The 19,951-nt window shown below is 40.9% G+C and overlaps 1 protein-coding gene across 4 annotated transcripts; it reads right to left on the bottom strand.

The window, feature by feature from the left end:
* Positions 1-4,374: 4,374 nt before the first annotated feature.
* On the bottom strand, positions 4,375-19,746 carry DCAF4 (DDB1 and CUL4 associated factor 4). Of its 4 annotated transcripts, none has more exons than XM_038138034.1 (14): positions 19,589-19,746; positions 19,277-19,393; positions 17,590-17,687; positions 15,818-15,975; positions 14,383-14,465; positions 13,655-13,757; positions 12,715-12,858; positions 11,980-12,029; positions 10,604-10,683; positions 8,899-8,994; positions 8,687-8,784; positions 7,815-7,991; positions 7,071-7,185; positions 4,375-6,142 (listed from the first exon to the last, which is right to left on the bottom strand). In XM_038138034.1, exons 2-14 carry the CDS (start codon positions 19,384-19,386, stop codon positions 5,949-5,951), a joined length of 1,506 nt encoding a protein of 501 aa, XP_037993962.1. In that variant the 5' UTR covers positions 19,387-19,393; positions 19,589-19,746; the 3' UTR covers positions 4,375-5,948. The 4 variants fall into 4 exon arrangements, with proteins under 4 accessions (XP_037993962.1, XP_037993963.1, XP_037993961.1 ...); XM_038138035.1 differs by having other exon boundaries at positions 19,277-19,388; positions 19,589-19,742; XM_038138033.1 differs by having other exon boundaries at positions 19,277-19,388; positions 19,495-19,736.
* Between the last annotated feature and the right edge of the window lie 205 nt (positions 19,747-19,951).

A 19,951-nucleotide genomic window follows, 5' to 3' on the forward strand; every position in this document is an offset into this window, starting at 1 on the left:
AGGTCAGACAGTAATGCAACTCCCATGTGAAAAACTCTTCTGTATTGACAAGGGCAAAGATAGAAAGAGACTGCTTTTCAGGAAATTTCTAGAAGATCATCACTTTGTGTGTTACACTGAAGAGAAATTACCATAAAGTTATAGCCAGTCAAGATGATAATATGTCCCTTGGGTCGACTGAAGTTCACTGTAATGTTAATATTTTAGCAGTTACAATTGCCACACTTATTTGGTAGGATAATGAATTGGCCTCAACTGGTCAGAGATGTGATAAAAGCCTGTTCTGAGTTAGACTGAAGTTGACTGATGTAAATCTCTTGTCAGAAAAATTATGTCAGATTGATTACTGACAGATCGAGCAGCATCTGCAGCTCTTCCAATTAGGAAATGCTATGGAAAACATTGAGTAAAATAACAATCATAGGAACTAGCCAATGTGCAAAGATATGTGCCAGTGAAAAACTGAATTCCCTATCCAAAGCACCACAAAACAAGTCTAGACTTGTTGATTGCTCTGTTCTGATGGATTTATTTCCATTATGGGTACATATGGCAATTCAGCATGAAGATTCGTCTTCAAGTAGATGATGTGGGTTTCCCTGTCATTCTGTGAAGCAGATATATGTATGCTTCATATAGATGTCAACACTTTTACTTAGACTCCCTATTCAAACCATGTAGGCCATTCTTGGCTTAAATGTGTACCAGGTGCATGTTGCACCTGAGACTTGCAGCCAGGGGACAGATGGTGGAACAGCATGGCTACAACATGTAGCTGTTGTCAGGGCAGAACAGGCTCTAAGCTGGAGTTACTTGCACAAGAAAAACTGCTTTGTCTTTCATTCCCTGCCCTCCTCCACTTCCACCCCCTGCACTTGTTTTCCTGTTCATTTGTTCTTCCCTGTGCCTTGCAGAGGTGAAGTTGCACAGGCTCAAGTTGGCCAAGGTATCCTGTACATTCCTGTCTGTGTCCCTTGGGAATGGGACCTTTGGTTGTGTTCTGGAAGACAAGACAACCCTTGCTAGCTTTTGATGTCAGCAAGAGTTCGTTTGGAAATAAACACCATCCTTAAGTTAGATCTGCCTTGCATTTATGCCAGGTATCTGCTATGACTGTGCTGAGACATTCACAAATGCCCCTGTTGCTTTGGGAGCCTGGGCTTTAACATTGCAGGACTCTGGCTTCCCCACCTGGTTCTAGACTTTGTTGTCCATATTTTTGCTTTCAGCATAACCAGCCCAATTAGGTTTAAATACTAATATAATTCAATTTTGGCAGCCTCTCATCATTTTCATGTTTCATTTGTCAACTGCCATTGTCAGTCACTGTAATGCCATGTATTGTGGCATTGTCCTTGCATTTAATTATCGCTGATGGCTGTAATATAATTTGGCACCAACAGATATGTCTTTGCCTGCCAGTAATTTGAGAACAGAGAGGGATTTGGACAAGTGATAGAACTGTCTGCTTTCTGTCATCCAGGTTTCATCCCCCTCCCATACTTTAGTTGGGCACTCTCTCCTGGCGAAGCAATGCGGACATATATATTCTGTCAGTAACAGTAAAATATTATGTCATAAAATGTATTTGTTTGTAGTGCAGGTACATCAAAAATGAAATCATGTCAATGCCAAAATAAATAAAAATTTGCTATGAGGGCTTTCAAAAAACAGTATAATGTGACAAAGACAAAGCTAAAGTAGAATGGCAGCTAGTTAGTTATCTCAAGCCAAAATTAAAATGCATTCAGGTTTTTAACTTTCTTTTTGTTGGATGTAACTCGAGCAAAAAAAATATATCATCAGTGAGATAGATATATAGATATATATATATATATATATATGGAAGTCCTTATGTGGGAGATGTTTTAATTGTGGCATTACAGAAGTTCTGATTTCAAGAATGCCAGAGATTTTGAAACATACTGATTTCTAATGTTCTGAAAAGCAGGTTAAATTTTCCTTTTCTGCTTAAAAGGCAATTTTTCAGCAGCACTGGAGAGAAGCAGGTGCATATGTCTGATGGTAATGTGCAGATGATGACTTGTTAGGAAGGCATCAAAGTGCTTCACAGATACCATGATACCAACAGATAGGAAAGAAGTTGTTTCAAGAAGAAAAGGCATGTGACCTTGGTTATATTTTCAGACATTACCTGAAAAGGTTTATCAATTTTGTGCCTTGGCTTCCATTTTTGAAGTATTACACTGATTAGTAAACTGCTTCAAACAGTTGGGTCAAGCATCTCTCAGCCCCCAGGCCTTCACCCCAAAACCCCTGTCTAGAAAGTACTTTGGGTTGGTGTTGACTGCTGGATTCAGCTCACAGTATATATAGTACATATAGTGTGTGCAAGCTGCCACTAGTGACTGAAGGTTTGGGGACCAAAGCTGAATTCTCTGCTGCTAGATTGTAACTCTTCTGAAAGCAGCTTCTTGAGACTATGCACATAGTTGGGATTGAATGCTCCCTTTCTCGTAACAAATGCATTATTTTCTAGTCCTATTAGAATAGGTCCCTCTTAAACTTAAAAATGCAAAAATGCCAATGTGAATTGGTGGTTAGTAAATTGAGTGTTTTTGACCTAATAGAGGAGAAATGACCATGCATGCATGTACTGCAGTAAATTGGGACCAACAGAAAGATGTGACCAACACCACCACAGAAGGCCCAGAAGCAAATTTCCTCCCTGCTTTAGAAATTTCAAATTAAAATTGAAGTTTTTCTACCTGTTATGTCTTTAGGTCTTATGTGACCTAAAGGTGTTTATGTGTAAAGAGCTTTATTAATCAGGGTTGAGAGATGACTGATAGCAGCAGGGGACATGGAACAGAGCAAGGGTGAGACTGTGGCTTCTGAGAGCAGTGTTGGTGGGAGGCACCGGCAGTTTGGCCAGTGAGGAGGCTGTGCTGTGCCGTGCTTCAGAGAACCAATGGGACCAAGGAAATGGAGTCTGCTGGATGAGGGGTGCTGCAACCTGGCTTGGAGCACAGCCCTGGCCTTCCTGAAGTTTCCCACTAGTTCAGTCCTCGCTGAGAAGCAGAGCCAAAGAAATACAATGTTTTGATACTGTAGCAGATAGGAAGAGTGTTGCAGTTCGTTTTAAGCTGCCTTAGGGCCCCCAGTGTTCCTGCATAATGAAATATATAAGTTAATATACTTTAGCTGCTGCCTGTAAACTGCTTGCTGTTCGTCACTGAAGTCAAATAGCCTCTCTTCTTGCCCTGCTTGCCCTCTCCTTTTTTAGTGCTTTTGCAGGCTTAATTAGAAGCGTTGGCTGCAAAAGCACTAGTTGGGTGAATGGGTTTGCAAGGGACACGTGTGCACTTGGTTCCTGGAAACAACGGAAAGGAAATTATTTTCTTTTGTTGTATGAATTTTCCCTCAAAGGAACATAGAGATGAAACTATCTTCAGTTATATAAGTTGTCTTTCAACCACAATTCTTAGCTTGTGTTTCCCAGGGTAACTGGACATAATTGTTGCATGGTCTTGTTCTTGCAGAACAGGAATTACTGGAGTTAAGAACACTGAAAGAGTCTAAATTCTAATTTAAATTTTGGAATTAATTATGTTTTAAGGGATTTCATGATCTTTGTAGGTTACTACCTGAAAATGTTTGAACCACACATTTACTAGCAAGAAGATCAATATATAGTACGTTGCAACTGAACTGATTATCAGATGTAATATTAGGACTTTGCAGTGGGATGGGGTTAACTATCCTTCTGTTTTCTGAACAGATGCTTAACTGCAATATGCATTATTAACTAAGACAATGCAAATGCTTTTGAAAGTTTTGCTGTATTTATCGTTGTGTATGCAGCAGAAAATGTCAAAACTTAACATAACCAATCAAGACAAATTGCAGAGTGTTTTCTAAAATTGAAAAGCAAAGCAACCGGGAATTAGGTTGGTTTTCAAAGGGTAGTAGAGGGAATGGAAACAGCCAAACAGTGCAAGGATTACTATTTAGGAGAGCAGGAGACCCCCTGGTCTCATAAACACTGTCTGTGGAAAGAAGGGGCAGTACAGAACTCATGCTGTGAGCAGCATCCACTCTGCTTTGTCTGAGAAAAAGGCTCTGCAGAGGAACACTAAAGCCAGAGGTACGAGGGGAACCATGGTTGTAAGGAATTAACAGCTCAGTCTGCCCATGGGAAAACAAAAGTTAGCTGTTAATGGTATAGAAGAAAGATTTGGGGGTTTTGAATGTATACTCAAAGAGGGAAGACACTATTTTGAGTATTTGCTGGGATTCATCTTGATTACCTTTGCAGCAGCTATTTCTGACAGAATATATTCACACTGTAAAGTTTTGACACTGCTCCCAAGAGGAGAGTTTTCCTGCTCTATTGTCCTCTGTATAGATTTATGGGTAAATGAAATAAAAAGAAAGGTTAGGAGGTCACCACATGTAACACTGGTGTGTTGGTGAGCAAGAAGAGCTCCTGAGAACACAGTCTCTTGAACAGCAAGCACATTGCTTAGGCCTGAAGGTTGTGAGAGAACAGGAGAAATGAGTGTGGAGTCCTGCAGGTTAGAGGGTTTTTACTAGGGCCTACCCTTACTTGTCTCTGTGTGCATGTGCAGCCTGTGCCTGCTGGCAGAAGGCACTTGGAATGCAGAGTCCCAGCCTTGCTCTGTGCCAGGGCCACCTCACTGTGCCCTCTTAACATGCTGTGCAGCATGGCTGTCATTAGAACCTATTTGCATGCTCACCTGCTGAGCTGGCAGGACCCCAGGGGGAGTAGCATCTCTGATGACACAACTGTACACCTGAATGCTCTAAGCAGATCCCAGGGTGAAAAGATGGTTCTGGCACTCCTTTAGTAAGAATTTCGGAAAACTTGAGTGCAGTGTGTCTTTCCTGTAAAGTCCATCCTAGTTCATGGGCCTTTACCCTTTCATAGGTTCCAGATCTGGTCAGTGCTTCCTATAGATGCTGAGAGCAGGATTGTCTTGTCCAGCCCAGACTGGTTACCAGGCAGGAAGTGAAGAGGCACCATCAGATGGTAATTGTTCTCAAATACAGATATGGTATCATCCAGTTACTGTGAGCTAACTTTGCAGCTGAGGGCCCAGCTATAGCTCTGTATACTGACTTTGCACAGGTGATTCCAAATCACAAAGACATGGTCTGTACAACCGGGCTTATGTCCTAAGCTGCATGAGCAAGCTCGCCTTTCCAGACCACTGACCAAACTGCATGTCAGGGCTGGGGACTTGGTTAGGAAACTGATAAATTAACAAGGGCATTCAGCTTTGCTAGTGGACCAGAAAAAGGGCTTTACTTCATGCCTGCTGCTTTCTACAGGGATCATGGCAGGGCAGTCACATGCTACCATCATCTGAAAGGCACAAAGTTTAGAATGACCCAGCAAAAAGGACAGGGGTGAAGAAAACAGCTGTTCCTTGAACTCTTTCCAACCATGGAGCATGGTTGCTTCCAACCAACTGCTTCCAGAGTGGAGCAGTGGCAGTTGCAGGAACACCAACCAAAGCTACTCCAAACTAAGCCCCAGAACACTTCCAGTGCTCAGCTTCTCAACATCAGCTGCTTTACTCTGCTGGGCCCAGCCCGCTTCTTGAGGCAGATGTGACCACAGCTAAAGGTTAGGTGACCAAACCAAAATCAAGTTAGAGCAGCCTTTTGGCAGCACATTCAGCCAGCACAACAGAGGCTCTTAAAGTTGCCTGCTTGGCAGGCTTACAGCTAGATTTCAGAGAGACTGAATCTTGCCTACAGTTAATCAGTGTTCAGCTTTTATTTACAAGAGGCTGCTGCATACAGCAAGATTTGCTGAACTCCTGAAGGAGGTTCACAATTAGATGAGCAAAGCAGATGCAACAGCAGCATATAATGACTCAACAGCTTGGTGACTGGTGTAAAGATTCTGAAGTCACATATAGATGGCAGCTTTGTAGACCAGGTCTGAGGAGAACATGTCAGTTATAGGAGAAGTGGTAGAGATCCTGTTTGACAGCCATGAGTAAGCCAGGAACTCCTCGACTACCCCCAAGTCTTGAAGAAAACACCACACTAGGAATGGCATCTTTGGATGATGGGTGGGGAGAAGGGATGGTTCTAAGCAGATGAGTATCTTGGAGACTCCAGATTCGGGTGTAGCAATCCTGACCAACTGGGAGGAAAGCAAAATTCAACATTACACAAAATGGACTTTACATGGTTCTGCAAGATTATCACCACAGAAGCAGAAGGTCTATGGGGAAAACACCCTGAATGCTTTTACACCCACAAGAGGCAAAGTCTTTATCCATACTTTACAAAACAAAAATTTTACACTGAATACTACAAGACTGGGAAAAATATGCATTTCCTATTAGGTAATTAAAGGTTCAATAAATCAGTATTTAGAGTGCTTTTCCCTTTAGCAAGCTCCTAAGCCACAAAAAGGGAGAAAAATCCAGTCACATTAAAAATTCTTATTATTCCACCACTTACTGACATATCCAAGGAAAGGAGGTCACTGTCTTTACAGTGACTTCATGAAGCCTGGCTACACTATAAGGATTGTTTCATCTATTGCTACTTTTCCTGCCCCTACCCAAAATATAGTAATACAAAAATCTGAGTGTAACTGGAAGTATTCAAAATGAATTTGAGTGGTATAAACAATTTACAAGGAGTCAGGCTCACATGCCAATGCTTCAGTCCATCACCACATTCTCCACTTAAGCACCAACTAAAGATATGAAGTCTCTATATAAAGTTATCACCAAGTCTCCTGTTTACATGTTGTTTCCCTGAATTTTGAAATCAAGTGTTTTCTGCTCTACTCTTGAGACATTGTGAAAAGGATAATAGGACTTTTGCAGGAGTCAGCAGATTAAGCTGTTCAGCATCTCACAGGATCGATTACAGTAGGTATGCATCCATAACATAATTTTCATAGTATATTACAGTATGTTTAGGGCTAAGTTTTTTCTGAATTTTAAAGAATTAACAGCTTTACAGCTTCTAACATCTGTACCTAAGAAACGCCCCTCAGGCTTAAGAAAATCACTACCATACACTATACAAATTGAAGGGGGAAAAAGTCAACCTACCTGCTATAACAAGTCCTTCCTCCTCATTTACATGCAAAGGGAGAAGAGCATATTCATTGTAGTGACCTTCGTACTGTTTCACACACTTTGCTGTTCTCAGGTCCCACAGTTTTATCTGCAAGTTGAAGAAATTGTTTGGGAGAGGATATATTAAAGCAGAGAGCACCCAAAGGTTGGATGTGTTAGAGCATGTCCAGAGGAGGGCCATGAAGATGATCGGGAGGGCCAGAGGACCTCTCCTGTGGAGACAGGCTGAGAATTCAGCCTGCAAAAGCAGCCTCCCCCTAAAGGAGGCTACAAGAGAGCTGGGGAGGGTCAATTTATAAGGGTATGTAGTGATAGGACAAGGGGGAATGGCTTTAAACTGAGAAGGGCAGGTTCAGATTAAATATAAGGAAGCTGTTGAATGTGAAAGCGGTGAGTGACTAAAACAAGCTGCCCAGAGAAGTTGTGGATGCCCCATCCCTGGAAGTGATGGTTGGTCATCAAGGCCAGGTTGGATGAAGGTCTAGTGGAAGGTGTCCCTGCCTATGACAGGGGGCTGGTACCAGATGATCTTTTCCATCCAAACCAAACCATTCTGTGATAAATGACAGGCTCTGGAAGAAGACCCATAAATGGCACTACCACCCAGTTCCATACTACATACTAAGAGCAGACATCTGCCCTTGGAAGTGGGATGAGTACCTGTAAATTCCCAGATACTAAAAGGAACAGAATATCCTAAACACAACAAAACCATACCTTTCCAGCCATATCTGCTGCCATCAGATAATGTTCAGCCTCCATAAGGTGAATAGATGTAACTGCCGAGCCATGGAAGAGACGAATTGCTTTCCAGCTCTGCCCCTTGCGGTTACGTTGGCGCACGTCAATGCTGAAAATCTCACCCGAACGGCAGCCATTGTACAGCACTGGGGTCTGGGAGAATCCCAGAGAAAGAAGCATACTGAGTAACATCTGCAAGGGTCTTACAAGTTACACAGACAGAGCCTGTGTCATGCTTTTGAGCTCTACAGTGTAGCTGTCAAATTATTTTAACAGATGCATTAAGAAGCAGAATTTTATTTACACACTGCAACATTTTTCAGCAAATTCATTAGCTCCATTCAAACCTCAGCTATTTACTTTAGCTGTAAAAGTTTGCCTAAGAAAGCAGGAACTCAGTCTAACATAACAGCAAAACAGAAACTGGAATTCTCATATTCCTATTTTACCATCCTAATTCTTTGTGAACAAGTCCATTAATATTTTATAGGGATTTTCTCCTTCTTGATGGAGGCAATACACTGAGTGTTACTAGAATGAGGTTATTTGCTAAAACCAAAAAACAATTTTACATGTTATTACTGTGCTCTTTGTACTTCCTTGCCTTTTAACCTCTGTAATCTTACCAAAAATTGCCCCTGTTGCCACAGTTTGAAATCAGGTAATATTTTTTTTTGCTATTCAATTGTGTGCAATGATCAGACCCCATCAGCTCTGCTGTGCAGCAGCCACCCAACAGCAGCTGTCATCACAGCCTTATGTACAGCATGAGAAATCCTGCCTCAAAGAGAACAAAAAGCCCACCCATGAGGAAGTGCTCCGAAATAATGGTGTCTGGTTCTCCCTACCTGCGTGGCAAACTGCTGTGCCAGCACATCACTACTGGTTCCAAATGTCTGACGATGCCCTGTCACCACATTGGTCACAAGAACTCGTCGTGTCAGGCCTAAGGAGACAGATGATGTTAGTTTAGCAGTAATTTGTGTAGTGGCTGGGAGATGAATGGAAGAAGTCCTTCCCACTGAGAGAGAGGGGGTTGCTAGCCTTGCAGATAGGTCACCTGTGCTAAAGCAGTTGTCCGCTTGGGGATTCAGGCACCAAGCACAGGACCAGGCAGTGGATATCTTGAAACTGCACAGCATTCCAGGTCGATCTCCTAGAACACAGGAGCAACACATGAAGTGTTCATAAAATGTTAGGACAACACGGTAACTCAGAAGGGTTCTTAGACTGCCATATTTCTTTTAACATTTCAATCAGAAGCAGAGAAAGTGTTACCCAATTTGTGTCCTTTTGCTACTCAAGAGACAGGAAACAGAAATGGAAGTTCATGACTGTAAGTGGGACTCCTACAGTCTATGTAAATAGATGATATTGAGAGACTGTGAAATTTATTCAGTAGTCAGAGGGCTCACCATGGCAGGAAAGAGAAAAGTAACACTCGCCTTACAGCACTAAGTAAGCCATTTTTAAAAGATGAGCAGGCTAGAAATAAAAAAAAACATTTACTTTATAAACTATAAGATTAGCCAAAGCCTCCCTGTAAGTTCTACGCTTGCTTATTTAAAAAAAATTGATTAAGTAATAAAACCCTAGATTTGACCCTTACTCATGTAGTCCCTGCACAGAAATTATTCCAATTAGCAGACTACATCCTCAGTTTTCACTTCCTTCATGGCACATCATACATACATCTGTCAGGTAGCAGAGGTGACATGGACAAGAATGGATGGATAACATAGTTTTAGACAGTCTAAGTTCTACCTTTCTCCTGGCATCTACTCAGCAAGGCTCTCACAAACCACCTCTTTAGGAGAGTGAAGGAAATCAAACTTGGAAATACCTGAACAGTCAATAGAATATACTAGACAAGAGGACTTTGGTGGAACTCACAGCAGCTAATTATGGTGAAGGGCTTAAAATCTTTCACAGAGCAACTAGGTATGCTGGCCTAGTAGCCATCCACCCTCAGTGACTCTTCATTCAAGTTCATGCTGACTCTATGCAAATTTTTTTAATGGCTGCATATATAGTAAGACATTAAGTCATTAAATTTAAATTAGTCCATTACTCTTATCTATCACAGATTTCCTCTGTATGAATTTAACTGACCATGTCTGAATGGAAGCCAGATTAGAGCACTGCACTCTGTGACTTGAGAAAGCATGGTTCTAACATCTATCAAGAAGGTCCAATTAATTAAGTACTCCCTCCAAGAACATTCAACAAAAAAGATCAGCTATAGCCAGACTTAAAGACGTAGTACTCTCCCAGTCAGTCAAGTTTCCAGACAACTGGAGCTGGAGCTTGTACAAAGAGCTATGGGCCGAGATATTTACCAACTTTCCACCCTCTGATTTATGTACTGAGCATACCCAAGCAGCTGCTGTGAGAAGGGATTTTGCAGTGACTGGACATTCTATAAGGACATGTGAGTATTTGCTGTGTGCAGCTTCCACGTATTAATTACAGGCCAAGCTACTCATGAAAAATCTCAAGTGTTTACTTTACAAGTGAGGTGTTCTCCTGCCAAAGTCAAGTACTGCAGTGGCTAAAAATAAACTAGGGCTTTGAATACTGCTTGTTAATTAAGTCTCAAATTCTTTCATCATTATTTCACTTCTTAAGCTGTTTTAGTCTTACAGGAATACAACAGTCTCACCAACTACAGAAAAAGAATACTAAAATAACCTTTAATTTGTGCTCTTTTCATACTATAATTGCTACCAAAACTTGGAGACAAAAAACCAACAGAAACACCCTACCTGGGTTAGTGCTGCTGAACAATGATGCTGGAAGCAGACTGGCACAGCCTGGTGTTTCTGCAATTCCCATGAGACACAGCTTGCTGAAGTGAGTTAAGGAAAATTGATTTCTCCCTAGAATAGAACAGGCTGCCTAATATTTATAAATGGGAAAAGCAAGATGCCTGACACAGCTATAGCTCACACCACTTTTCCTCAAGACCTTTGATGTGCTTTACAGTTTACAACTAAGATGCGACACTTCATTTCTTTCATAGGAATGAGATAGAAAGAACTCCAATTCTTGCTTGTGTATTTTCACTACCAGAAAGATAAGACAATACTGTTGTATCTTATTAGTAATGGAAAAATAAAAAATAAGCATGGTCTACATAGATAGTTCTTTTCACTTTTTCATGTGAAAATCATTTCACTTTTCACACTTTCATGTTGCTGACACTGCATTAATATAGCTCTGTTTTTCATGGAAGTAAATTGGAAAAATAGGAGGCAAGGAAAACTTTAGATTACTTTTAAATATTTTATGAAGACTATACCAGGTACAAATAGAATTTGAAAGCTGCATTTCAAGTTCAGTGGGGTAAATCTGTAACTCAACTAGGGGAAAGCATGAACCCACCAAATCAAGTGATCCTGAACACATCCCCAGCTGTGTGCATGCCTGGTGAGCTCCTGCCCCTGATGGGTTGGTCTGGAATTGCCTGGATTTTCATACAGGCCATTCCATGCTTTTCTCTGTAATTTCTTTTGGCACTTTATAACACACCTGTTGTCTGCCATCTCCTATGTCAAACTTCAATTTTTTTCCCCCCATTCTTCTGGGCTCTGCACAGTTCATTACTGCTTCCTCTACTGTATCATCAACTTTCCTCTTTGAGTCAGACCTGCAGAATATGCTCTGAAAGTTGCAGGTGATGCTACTGAATTGCTCCCATTCTCCTCTCACCCCGACCAATACAGGGATGGTTTTAAACACAAATGAACCATCCCACTTTCAAAAAGGTTCACTTCAGAAAAAGGTTTTTGCCTTAACCCGCTGCTCCTGTTCTTTTGCCTCAGCCAATTTCCAAACAACAGATCATTTTGGATATGGCATTTATACACACTATTAATGAAGTGGGAATTCTCCACGGCAGAAAACATGGTCTTGCATTTACCATTCACATGGGAACAATTCTACATATATCTGTAACAGAACCATACATCTGCCTCAGTGATTCCAACATACTTTGATTTTCTTTACTTCTCCTGTTTTCCAGAAAGCTTATCCTCTGGGGGAACTACCGGAGAGGTATTCCTTGAAGTTAGTTTTTCTGTGAAGCATAATGCAGACTTGTGAAACCTGAATGTCAATTCTGATTCTTTTTAAAGGATATAAAACATGAGAATCTGGATGAGTCAGTGATGCCCAGCACACAGAGTTCACCTTCAGAGTGAAGAAGACATATTATTTTTGTGATGTGTAATTCAATTAAGGAAAGATTATTTCCATGCAAAAATCACATAAAATTAGGCACAACTCATCAGCCCACTGAATAACTCAGTAACAGGGCACAAGCATTTCAGCTTCATACTCATAACAACAGAACGGCATTAAGAAGTCTGACCAAACACAGACTAAGGCACCAAGCACATACTATTCAAGGGACCATCCCTGAAAGAACCTGAACATGAAGAGATCATGAAAACCTGTTTTAAATATGCCTTGTATTTAAAGGAGGATAAACACATTTTAAGGGTAAACTTTAAGGATAAACAGTTTCCCAAAATTATTTTTAAGAAAGAAGCATACCAATCTTGGTAGTTTTGATAGCCAAACTTCAGTTTTGCCAGCTGCAGTCGAATGTAAAGTAATCGCTATCCTTGGAAGCTGGTACTTCTATGTAGTCCTCCATTCCAACTGTAGTATAACATTCCTGACAACTATCACTGGTACTGAGCGCTTCCAGGTTTATTGCGGTTCTGTATTTACCCAAGTTTCACATTTCTAGATTTCTCCATTCTCTTCTCCTAGCCCCTTCCCCAACCCTCATGGCACTTCCACCTGAGCCTCCCAAGAACAGTGTTCTGAGAAAGCAACCACCAAAGGAAGGAGGAACAGAAAGTAGTACTTTGCGGTTTGTGAAGTAGAGGTTGTCATACATCTCCACAGTGAGAGACTCCTTCCCCAAACCGCTGAGATTGATGATACCATATTTACATCCTCCATGCTCTACATCGTTCACAGTGAATATTCGTTCACAAGCAACATCTGCCTGTAAAATAAAAGCTTACCGGTCACACTCACTGGAAACTTACAGGAAAAACAGCTTGAGGGAGTTGCATTAAGTCTAAAATGAAACAACACATTAATTCTGATCCCTTCTACAACACCTGCTTTCCATTCACCTCTAAAATCAGTGGCCAACTCCTTTTAAATGCATGCAGAGAAAAAACAGGGATAAGAAAAGGATTCAGTCCTTGGCTTACAATAAATTATCTCTCCAAATGTTAACAATTCTATACACTTACACTGTTTCTGAGTCCCTTCTGGCTTCAGCTATCTATGCAGTGCTCTGCTAACAAGGCCAGGAGCTGGTCCTGGAGAGCTTCCTATATAGTCTATGAAAGATCATGAAATGTAAAGTGATTACTGATGTTTACTTAGATTCTCTGAACCACAGGCTTTGCCACTCCCAAAATTCTCCTCTTTCATTTTTTCCTTCTACCTCTTGATCCTCTCCACTCCTCCGCCCAGCCCCACAATAATGATCCACTCAACTCCTACTTACATCCAAAAGAACATTTTGATCAGATTTAAAAAAATCAAAAAACAACCAACAAAAAATGCTTTCATATCCCACATTTTTTATAATTTTCCTTTGTAGGAAAGGAACAGCCTCTCCCTACCTGTTAAAAGTTACTAAGCACAGATTTTAAGAACTAAGAGAGAAGGAATAACGTATCTTTAAAAGCTACAATTTGACCTGTGTGATTTGATTACAAGAGCCTGAATTTTCACTGAAGACAAGCTCTCTTCAACTTAAAGACTTATCATTTCTCAGAACATACCACAATGATTTTAAAATTGTTGGTTCCAGCAACTGAGGAATCCGGACTGTGAATTTCTATCTTCTTCCTCTGCATGCAGTTCACTTTGAGTTCATGGACTAGCCTGCAAAAGCAGGTAAGAGGGTGAGGGAGTTGAAGAGAGGAGAATTCAGGTAAGCCTAAATTTGAAGCATTTGAAAAGAATTCTGGCCAGGATATAGAATGCTTCCCAGTCACTGAAGAGAAAATGCCTGAATAACTAGCATGCTGAAATTTAACTTGCATAACCCATGAACATGTGCATCTTCCACATGCATGGAATTTCATCCCACTATTTTGAACCCCAGCACATCTTTAGTAGCCAGAACAGCAACACAGCAAATCACTAACTTAACTTGCCTTCTGCTGTTCTCATGGGGGGCAAGGGAATGGTCATGTCCATTGAAAGGCACTTATCCTAAAAAAGCTGGGTTAGACTCATAAAGTACAATGTGGCAAAACAGCATATCCATAAACATACATAAAATGAACTTCTTCTGAAGTAAAATTGGGAAACAACTTCCTCATTTGAATTTCTCATCATTTTAGTAATCTGATTATTACAGAATATAACCTTTTTCCTGACTTTAAGTAATATGTTCATCCTCATCCCAATGGAACAGTAAGAAATGCAAGAAAACCTGACAGAAACAGTTGCACTAACAGCAGAACTTGGCACTGCTAACAGAAGACAAATCAAATTATTGTACCTGCAATAACTTGTGGGGCTGAGCGAACCCAGCTGCCTTTTCTGTAACAGCACAGATGAGTTCAGTCCAGCCCTTGTTGTTTTCTGGAAGAGAGTAACATGGAACTCAGTTATTTACTTGTTTAAGATTCAAACATGGCTGTGGGTCTTTGATGTTTGGGATGTTTAGGTAACTTTTTCCTCTAGCCTACACACATTAAAATTTTCAGAACATGTAAAACACATTCCAGCACCATCTCCCTGATCTACTACAGTTAAGTAGACAAGAATATACTCCAGTGAGATGTGGAGTGCTTCTGTAAATACAGAAGCTGAAGAAAAAATATGAAACCCCAACAGCGATTGTCTTCACTCTACATAATCAGCAGTACCACCTGGAGGTGTAAAGTCACCTTCTAGTTTCATGACAACACCTCAATTCTTCTTCTACAGCAAAATCTTCTACCACAACGAGACTGATATTAAACATGCAGTCTTACTGTTGTACTAAACTGCTCTTCCATTCCACTTCCATTCCCCCCACAGCACTGGGGTTGGAACTAGATGATCTTTAAGGTCCTTTCCAACCCAAGTCATTCTATTATTCCATTCCATGATTCACAAAACTTTTAGAATTTAATGCAAACACCTTCTGAGGAGACCAAGGGATAGAGTATTTAGCAGAACTATGGAGTAAGAAATCTTTTTGATAATGCTCAGACAAAGCAAGTGTTTGAGAGTCAAAACGTTCTTTACACTGATGACTGAAGAGCTAGTTGGAGAACTTATTGCTTAAGAAAAAGAACACTGTTCATTTATTCCAAATGATAGCATATAAGCAGAGCTGTTATGCGTAAAATTATAAAACGTGTTTTTCAGGTAATGAAAAAGTATCCTTGTTGGATATTTTACCCACATTACAAACACACAGCATCAGCATTAATTTCGTTATTATTTCGTCATTCTTTATTCATTATTTTGTTCTTCTTTATGAAGAAAAGAACCCAGGCTTTCCAGACATAAACATAAGACTTGCCTTGATTTTAGCTGTCCAAAAAAGTTCTTCAAGAAAAAGCTTTCCACCAACTATGATAAATATTGTTTCTTCAAGGTCCAGGAATATGATAAATAAATTTATTAGAAATGCAAAAAACTTTAAATCAAGACCCCGCTTTGCCAGTTCAAGGCAGGAACTTGAAACCTGGCATCCAATATCCTGACTCAAGTGTAACTGGTGGACAACTGCAATTCTGAGCACAGTTCCCCTGTCTTTAGAGATTTTTTTGTTTGTAATGACTTGACTTCATTCCTGTGTGGAAGAGCCAAACAAAAGGCTTCAAAGACTTTATTCTTAGCAGAAAAAGAAACTGAAGTTTTTGAACTTGAAGACTTTAGTTTATAATCTGTCCTGGGCCACAGTACAGTAAAGCCTAATTGCAATCTTTTTCAAAACATACCTGATTCTGTTTTTCTTCCTCTTCTAAGAGTCTCAGCCGTTTGCACTCCATTGCCTTGTGCTGAATGCTGTCCTTGGTGAGGGGGTTGTGGTTATTATGTCCAGGCAGTAGGCGAAAATAGCGGTTCTTTTCTGGGTCATAATAAAATCCTGGCAGTTCTTCAGAGGGGGAGACATGGGGGTGAAAAAGTGGCAAAATCAGATGGATAACTAAGTTTGTTTATTGCTCTTTGATATTCCATGTCTTCATGTGAATGTGAGAGTTGTGAGACCCAAAGCTCTAGCTCCCAACAGGTCCCAAGCATGACACACAAAGTGGGAACAGACGAGCAAATTACAGGAGAGAAACGAGGTTATTTGTAGTGTTCAAATGCACTGCTCTTACACAGCTACAGAAGGCACGTCACCACCGACCAAGAGGAAATTCTGACCAATCAGAAATGCACAAAAGAAAGGTTGTGTTGCAGGACAAAAATGGTCTTTCTTCATAAATAAATCACGAGAGGACATTCTTAGTTAAAACACTTGGTAGGACAGCACAAAAATGCTGGTATCAAAATACACTCAAGTAAAGAGGTATCAAATATACTCAAGTAAAGTGATTCACTTCCCAGAGCTAGACATTTTTTCTTCAGCACATAGGAGACATTTAGATAAAATCAAGAGTATATTTTGGCTCCTTCCAAAGATAAACTGGGATGTGAAACACTCAGTTTTAGAGCTTCACTGCCTGTGTGAATGCAGAGGCAGACAAGTAAAATACTACGATGGATTTAAAATACTTTGACAGATTGTCTCAAGACAAAGAAATTTATTCAGAGGCAATTGTTAACATTTAATTTCAAGAGTTTTTATTTAAAACTTTTACTATCAGAAATTTCATTTTAAGCATCCTCTTTTTGCAGCTGCTTGCCATTCAGCTCCTTGTCTGCATCTTTTAGGTTTCAGTTTAGCCACAACTGACCAATGCTTTTTCAAGTCAGCAAAAATAAGAAGTTAGTCAATGAATCAGTAAAGTTTATAAAAGCACACTACATTTAGTAGTTACTCAGTAACTACACAGGAATAAATGTCTTGCAGGATACATCGCCTAGGATGCTCACAACACAAAACAGTGATATACAAAAACAATCTCTTTAAACTCAGTTTGTTTCAGGACTCTCCTGTTGTACAGAAATGTAAGTTCCCACTGGCTTAGTTTTTGCTAGCATTGTTTAATGAGTCAGGAAACCAGAATGTAAACAGGACATCTTTCTCAACAGCACTGCTACTTCATCATTTATTGTAAATGAACAAGTATTTAGCCAGAGTCTATTTATTACAGACTACAAAGTACACTGAAGGCATAAAGAGACACATCACACAAGAGACACACCACAAAGAGGTGGATTGTTGCACCTTTCAAAAGTCTGAGTAACTGAACACAAGCTGTAATTTTTTATATGCTCTCTTTTTTTTTTTTTTGCTTCCTTAGTAGTTTGTTTTCTTCCTAAAGCAACATTTCTGGAGGGAAAAACAAAACTGCATTTTTTCAGTTTATATCAGCTTGGCTAAGCACACAAGTTTTTAAACGTGAGAAGCACTTGTGGGCCTGAAAGAGATTTGGCTTTGTTCTCTAGATCCTTACTTACTACATCTTTTTGTATCACCTGACGTTACCTTTCTCCACAGACTTTAGTGTTTGTATGGCTCCTGTCTTATTATTATTAATGCAGCTATAACTACAATCAGCATACAGGAACTGACTTTTGTCCTATAAACACCATCTCTTACCTGGTGCTCCAGAGTTCTGCGTTGAACTGGATGAAGAAGGATCTTCATTGCTGCTGGGACCTGCATTCACTGGGGTCTGTGGTTCTTCTTGATCCAGACTAAAAAAATAGCATTGGTTTCAAGATAGGCTCACAACTGCCCCACACATTTTTCCCACAAAGAATGTGGAAAGCAGATTGTTACTGACATCAATGGAGTACCATTCTGCAGTGCTCTGATAGCACATTCTGCATATCACCATACATTAAACTACGGAAATAAAACATGTAAAATATTCAGCTTAAAAACTTCTCAAAAACATTAGTGCACTTGCTAATACATTAGAGCTTGCTGTTGATTCTGCAAGTGCCTCTAGCTTTTTTCAGCAAAAGATTAACTGGGCAATTGTACATTAAACAAACAGTCCACTCCTGAAAGCATGCAAGTCTTCACAGTACAAAACAAGAGACAGTGTAGGTAAAACACTAACATCAGGTCAAAAATGTTTTGCCATTCTCTCCATAACAAGAATTTCACTGATGAGGTTTAGAAACATGCAAAATAAGCATAAGCTTGATAAAAATTCCAAGAAAAGCCTCTGCTTTTCTAATAAACATTACAGGGGTAACTGCAGCTTTCCTCTTGTTGAACTAATATACATGAGTACATTCAGTACTGATGAGCAAATTTCCACTAGGATGTTTTCAGAATCACCTGTACAATTCTCACTTTTTAAGACAGGTCTTATTACATGTCACCTTAAAAGCAGAAGGTGAAGCTGTTTTGCAAGAGCCATAATTTATTGAAAAGGACAAATAAACTCTATTTCTAATACCAGCTCTACTGCGGTTTGATTATACAAGTCTGAAAACAGTTAAAGGACACAACAGGTATACCAGGGGAAAAACACCCCAGATCAAACCCAAGCACTTAAAGCTCTGTAAGAAAACTCTTTTAATGCTGCTCACTGAAGCAGTGCCCATTTGCATTTCTAAGTTTTATTACACAAGTACAACTAGTGTGGCAATTCATACGTGTGTCTCTTTTCCTAAAAATAAGTTAAAAAAAAAAAAAAGCTTAGCATATTAAAGCCAAACATTAGCCTCTTTTACTCCTGCAAGAGGCACTAAGGAAAGAACAGGGGAACGAAAAAAGCAACCATAAAAACAGCTCAAATATAGGCAAGTGTAAGTTCTAAAATATAAAACATGTTCTCTGAAATGATCAGTTTTCAAGGCAGAGATTACTCCTGAGACCTTGTTTCAGTTTCCTCATATGTTAGATGTGGTATTACCACATTACTTATCATGCTTTCAAACATCCAGGAAAATCCTTTAACGACAGATTTTACATCAGTAGACTCAAGCTTAAAATAAAGAGGCAGGTAGAATAAAGTGATTCTATTTTTCCCCTGAACTACCTTTGCATATTGATGAAGGGTTTATGGATAATGCATAGCTGAAAGGACTGGCTCATAGAACCGCATCTCAGTTTAAAATCAGTGTACACCTGTGAACACACAATTAACTTCCAGAAATCAGTGCAATTTCACTCCGAGTAGGGATGACAGCTATACCAGAAGTACTGTCTACTAGATCTTCAGGTGGCAACCTTCTCACTTCTAGAAAGTCACTATTCTGCACATTTAATTAATGGGCATAAGACCCATCGGCTTGGCCCGTGCTAAGCACAAGCTGCCTGTACTTGCCTTTGGGCGCGGTTGTTGTGACTGGGTCTTCTGAGCCGGTGCGGCTGGTGGCTGCGCTTGTGACTGCTCCATCCACGCCTCTCCTTGCCTCGACGGTAGTTTCTCCGCATTTCTACTCTTAAAGCAAACACACACACATATCTCACCCCTACTTGCCTGGAACGGCTCAGCACTCAAGAAAAGTCTCTTAATGCGGCCTCTTTTCAAACAGTTTCAACCTGTAACGACCAGGCCGGCCGACAGCCCGCAGCACAGGCTCTCCCCTACGCCTGTCGACTTCCCCATTAGTCCCGGATCAGCTTCGCGGCTCACCCCGCAGCGCTGAAGCCAAAAGCCTAGAGGCAGAAGGACAATGATGACCAAGCGTGCCCCACCGCGTCCCTGGGCCGGCCCGACCGGCCCTCACCGCGCCGGGCCCGCGTCGCCCCGCCGCCTCCGCGCTGCAGCCAGCGCCCCGCCCACGCCCTCAGGCGCGCCCCTCATTGGCGCTCAGCCGCGCCTGCCGCTTGATGGACAGCTCGCCCTTCCAACCGCAGGCGGTCTGGCCGGCGCGTGCGCCGTGGGGGGCGGGGCCGGGCTGAGGGTGGGCGGATGTCGCGGGGAGCGGCGCTGAGGATATGGAGGGTGTGGGCTGGGAGGGGGCTCCTAGCGCCGCAGGGAACGAACGCGGGGTGG

The sequence above is a fragment of the Motacilla alba genome, chromosome 5, assembly GCF_015832195.1.
Source record: "Motacilla alba alba isolate MOTALB_02 chromosome 5, Motacilla_alba_V1.0_pri, whole genome shotgun sequence".
In the NCBI taxonomy this organism is placed as follows: Eukaryota; Metazoa; Chordata; class Aves; order Passeriformes; family Motacillidae; genus Motacilla; species Motacilla alba.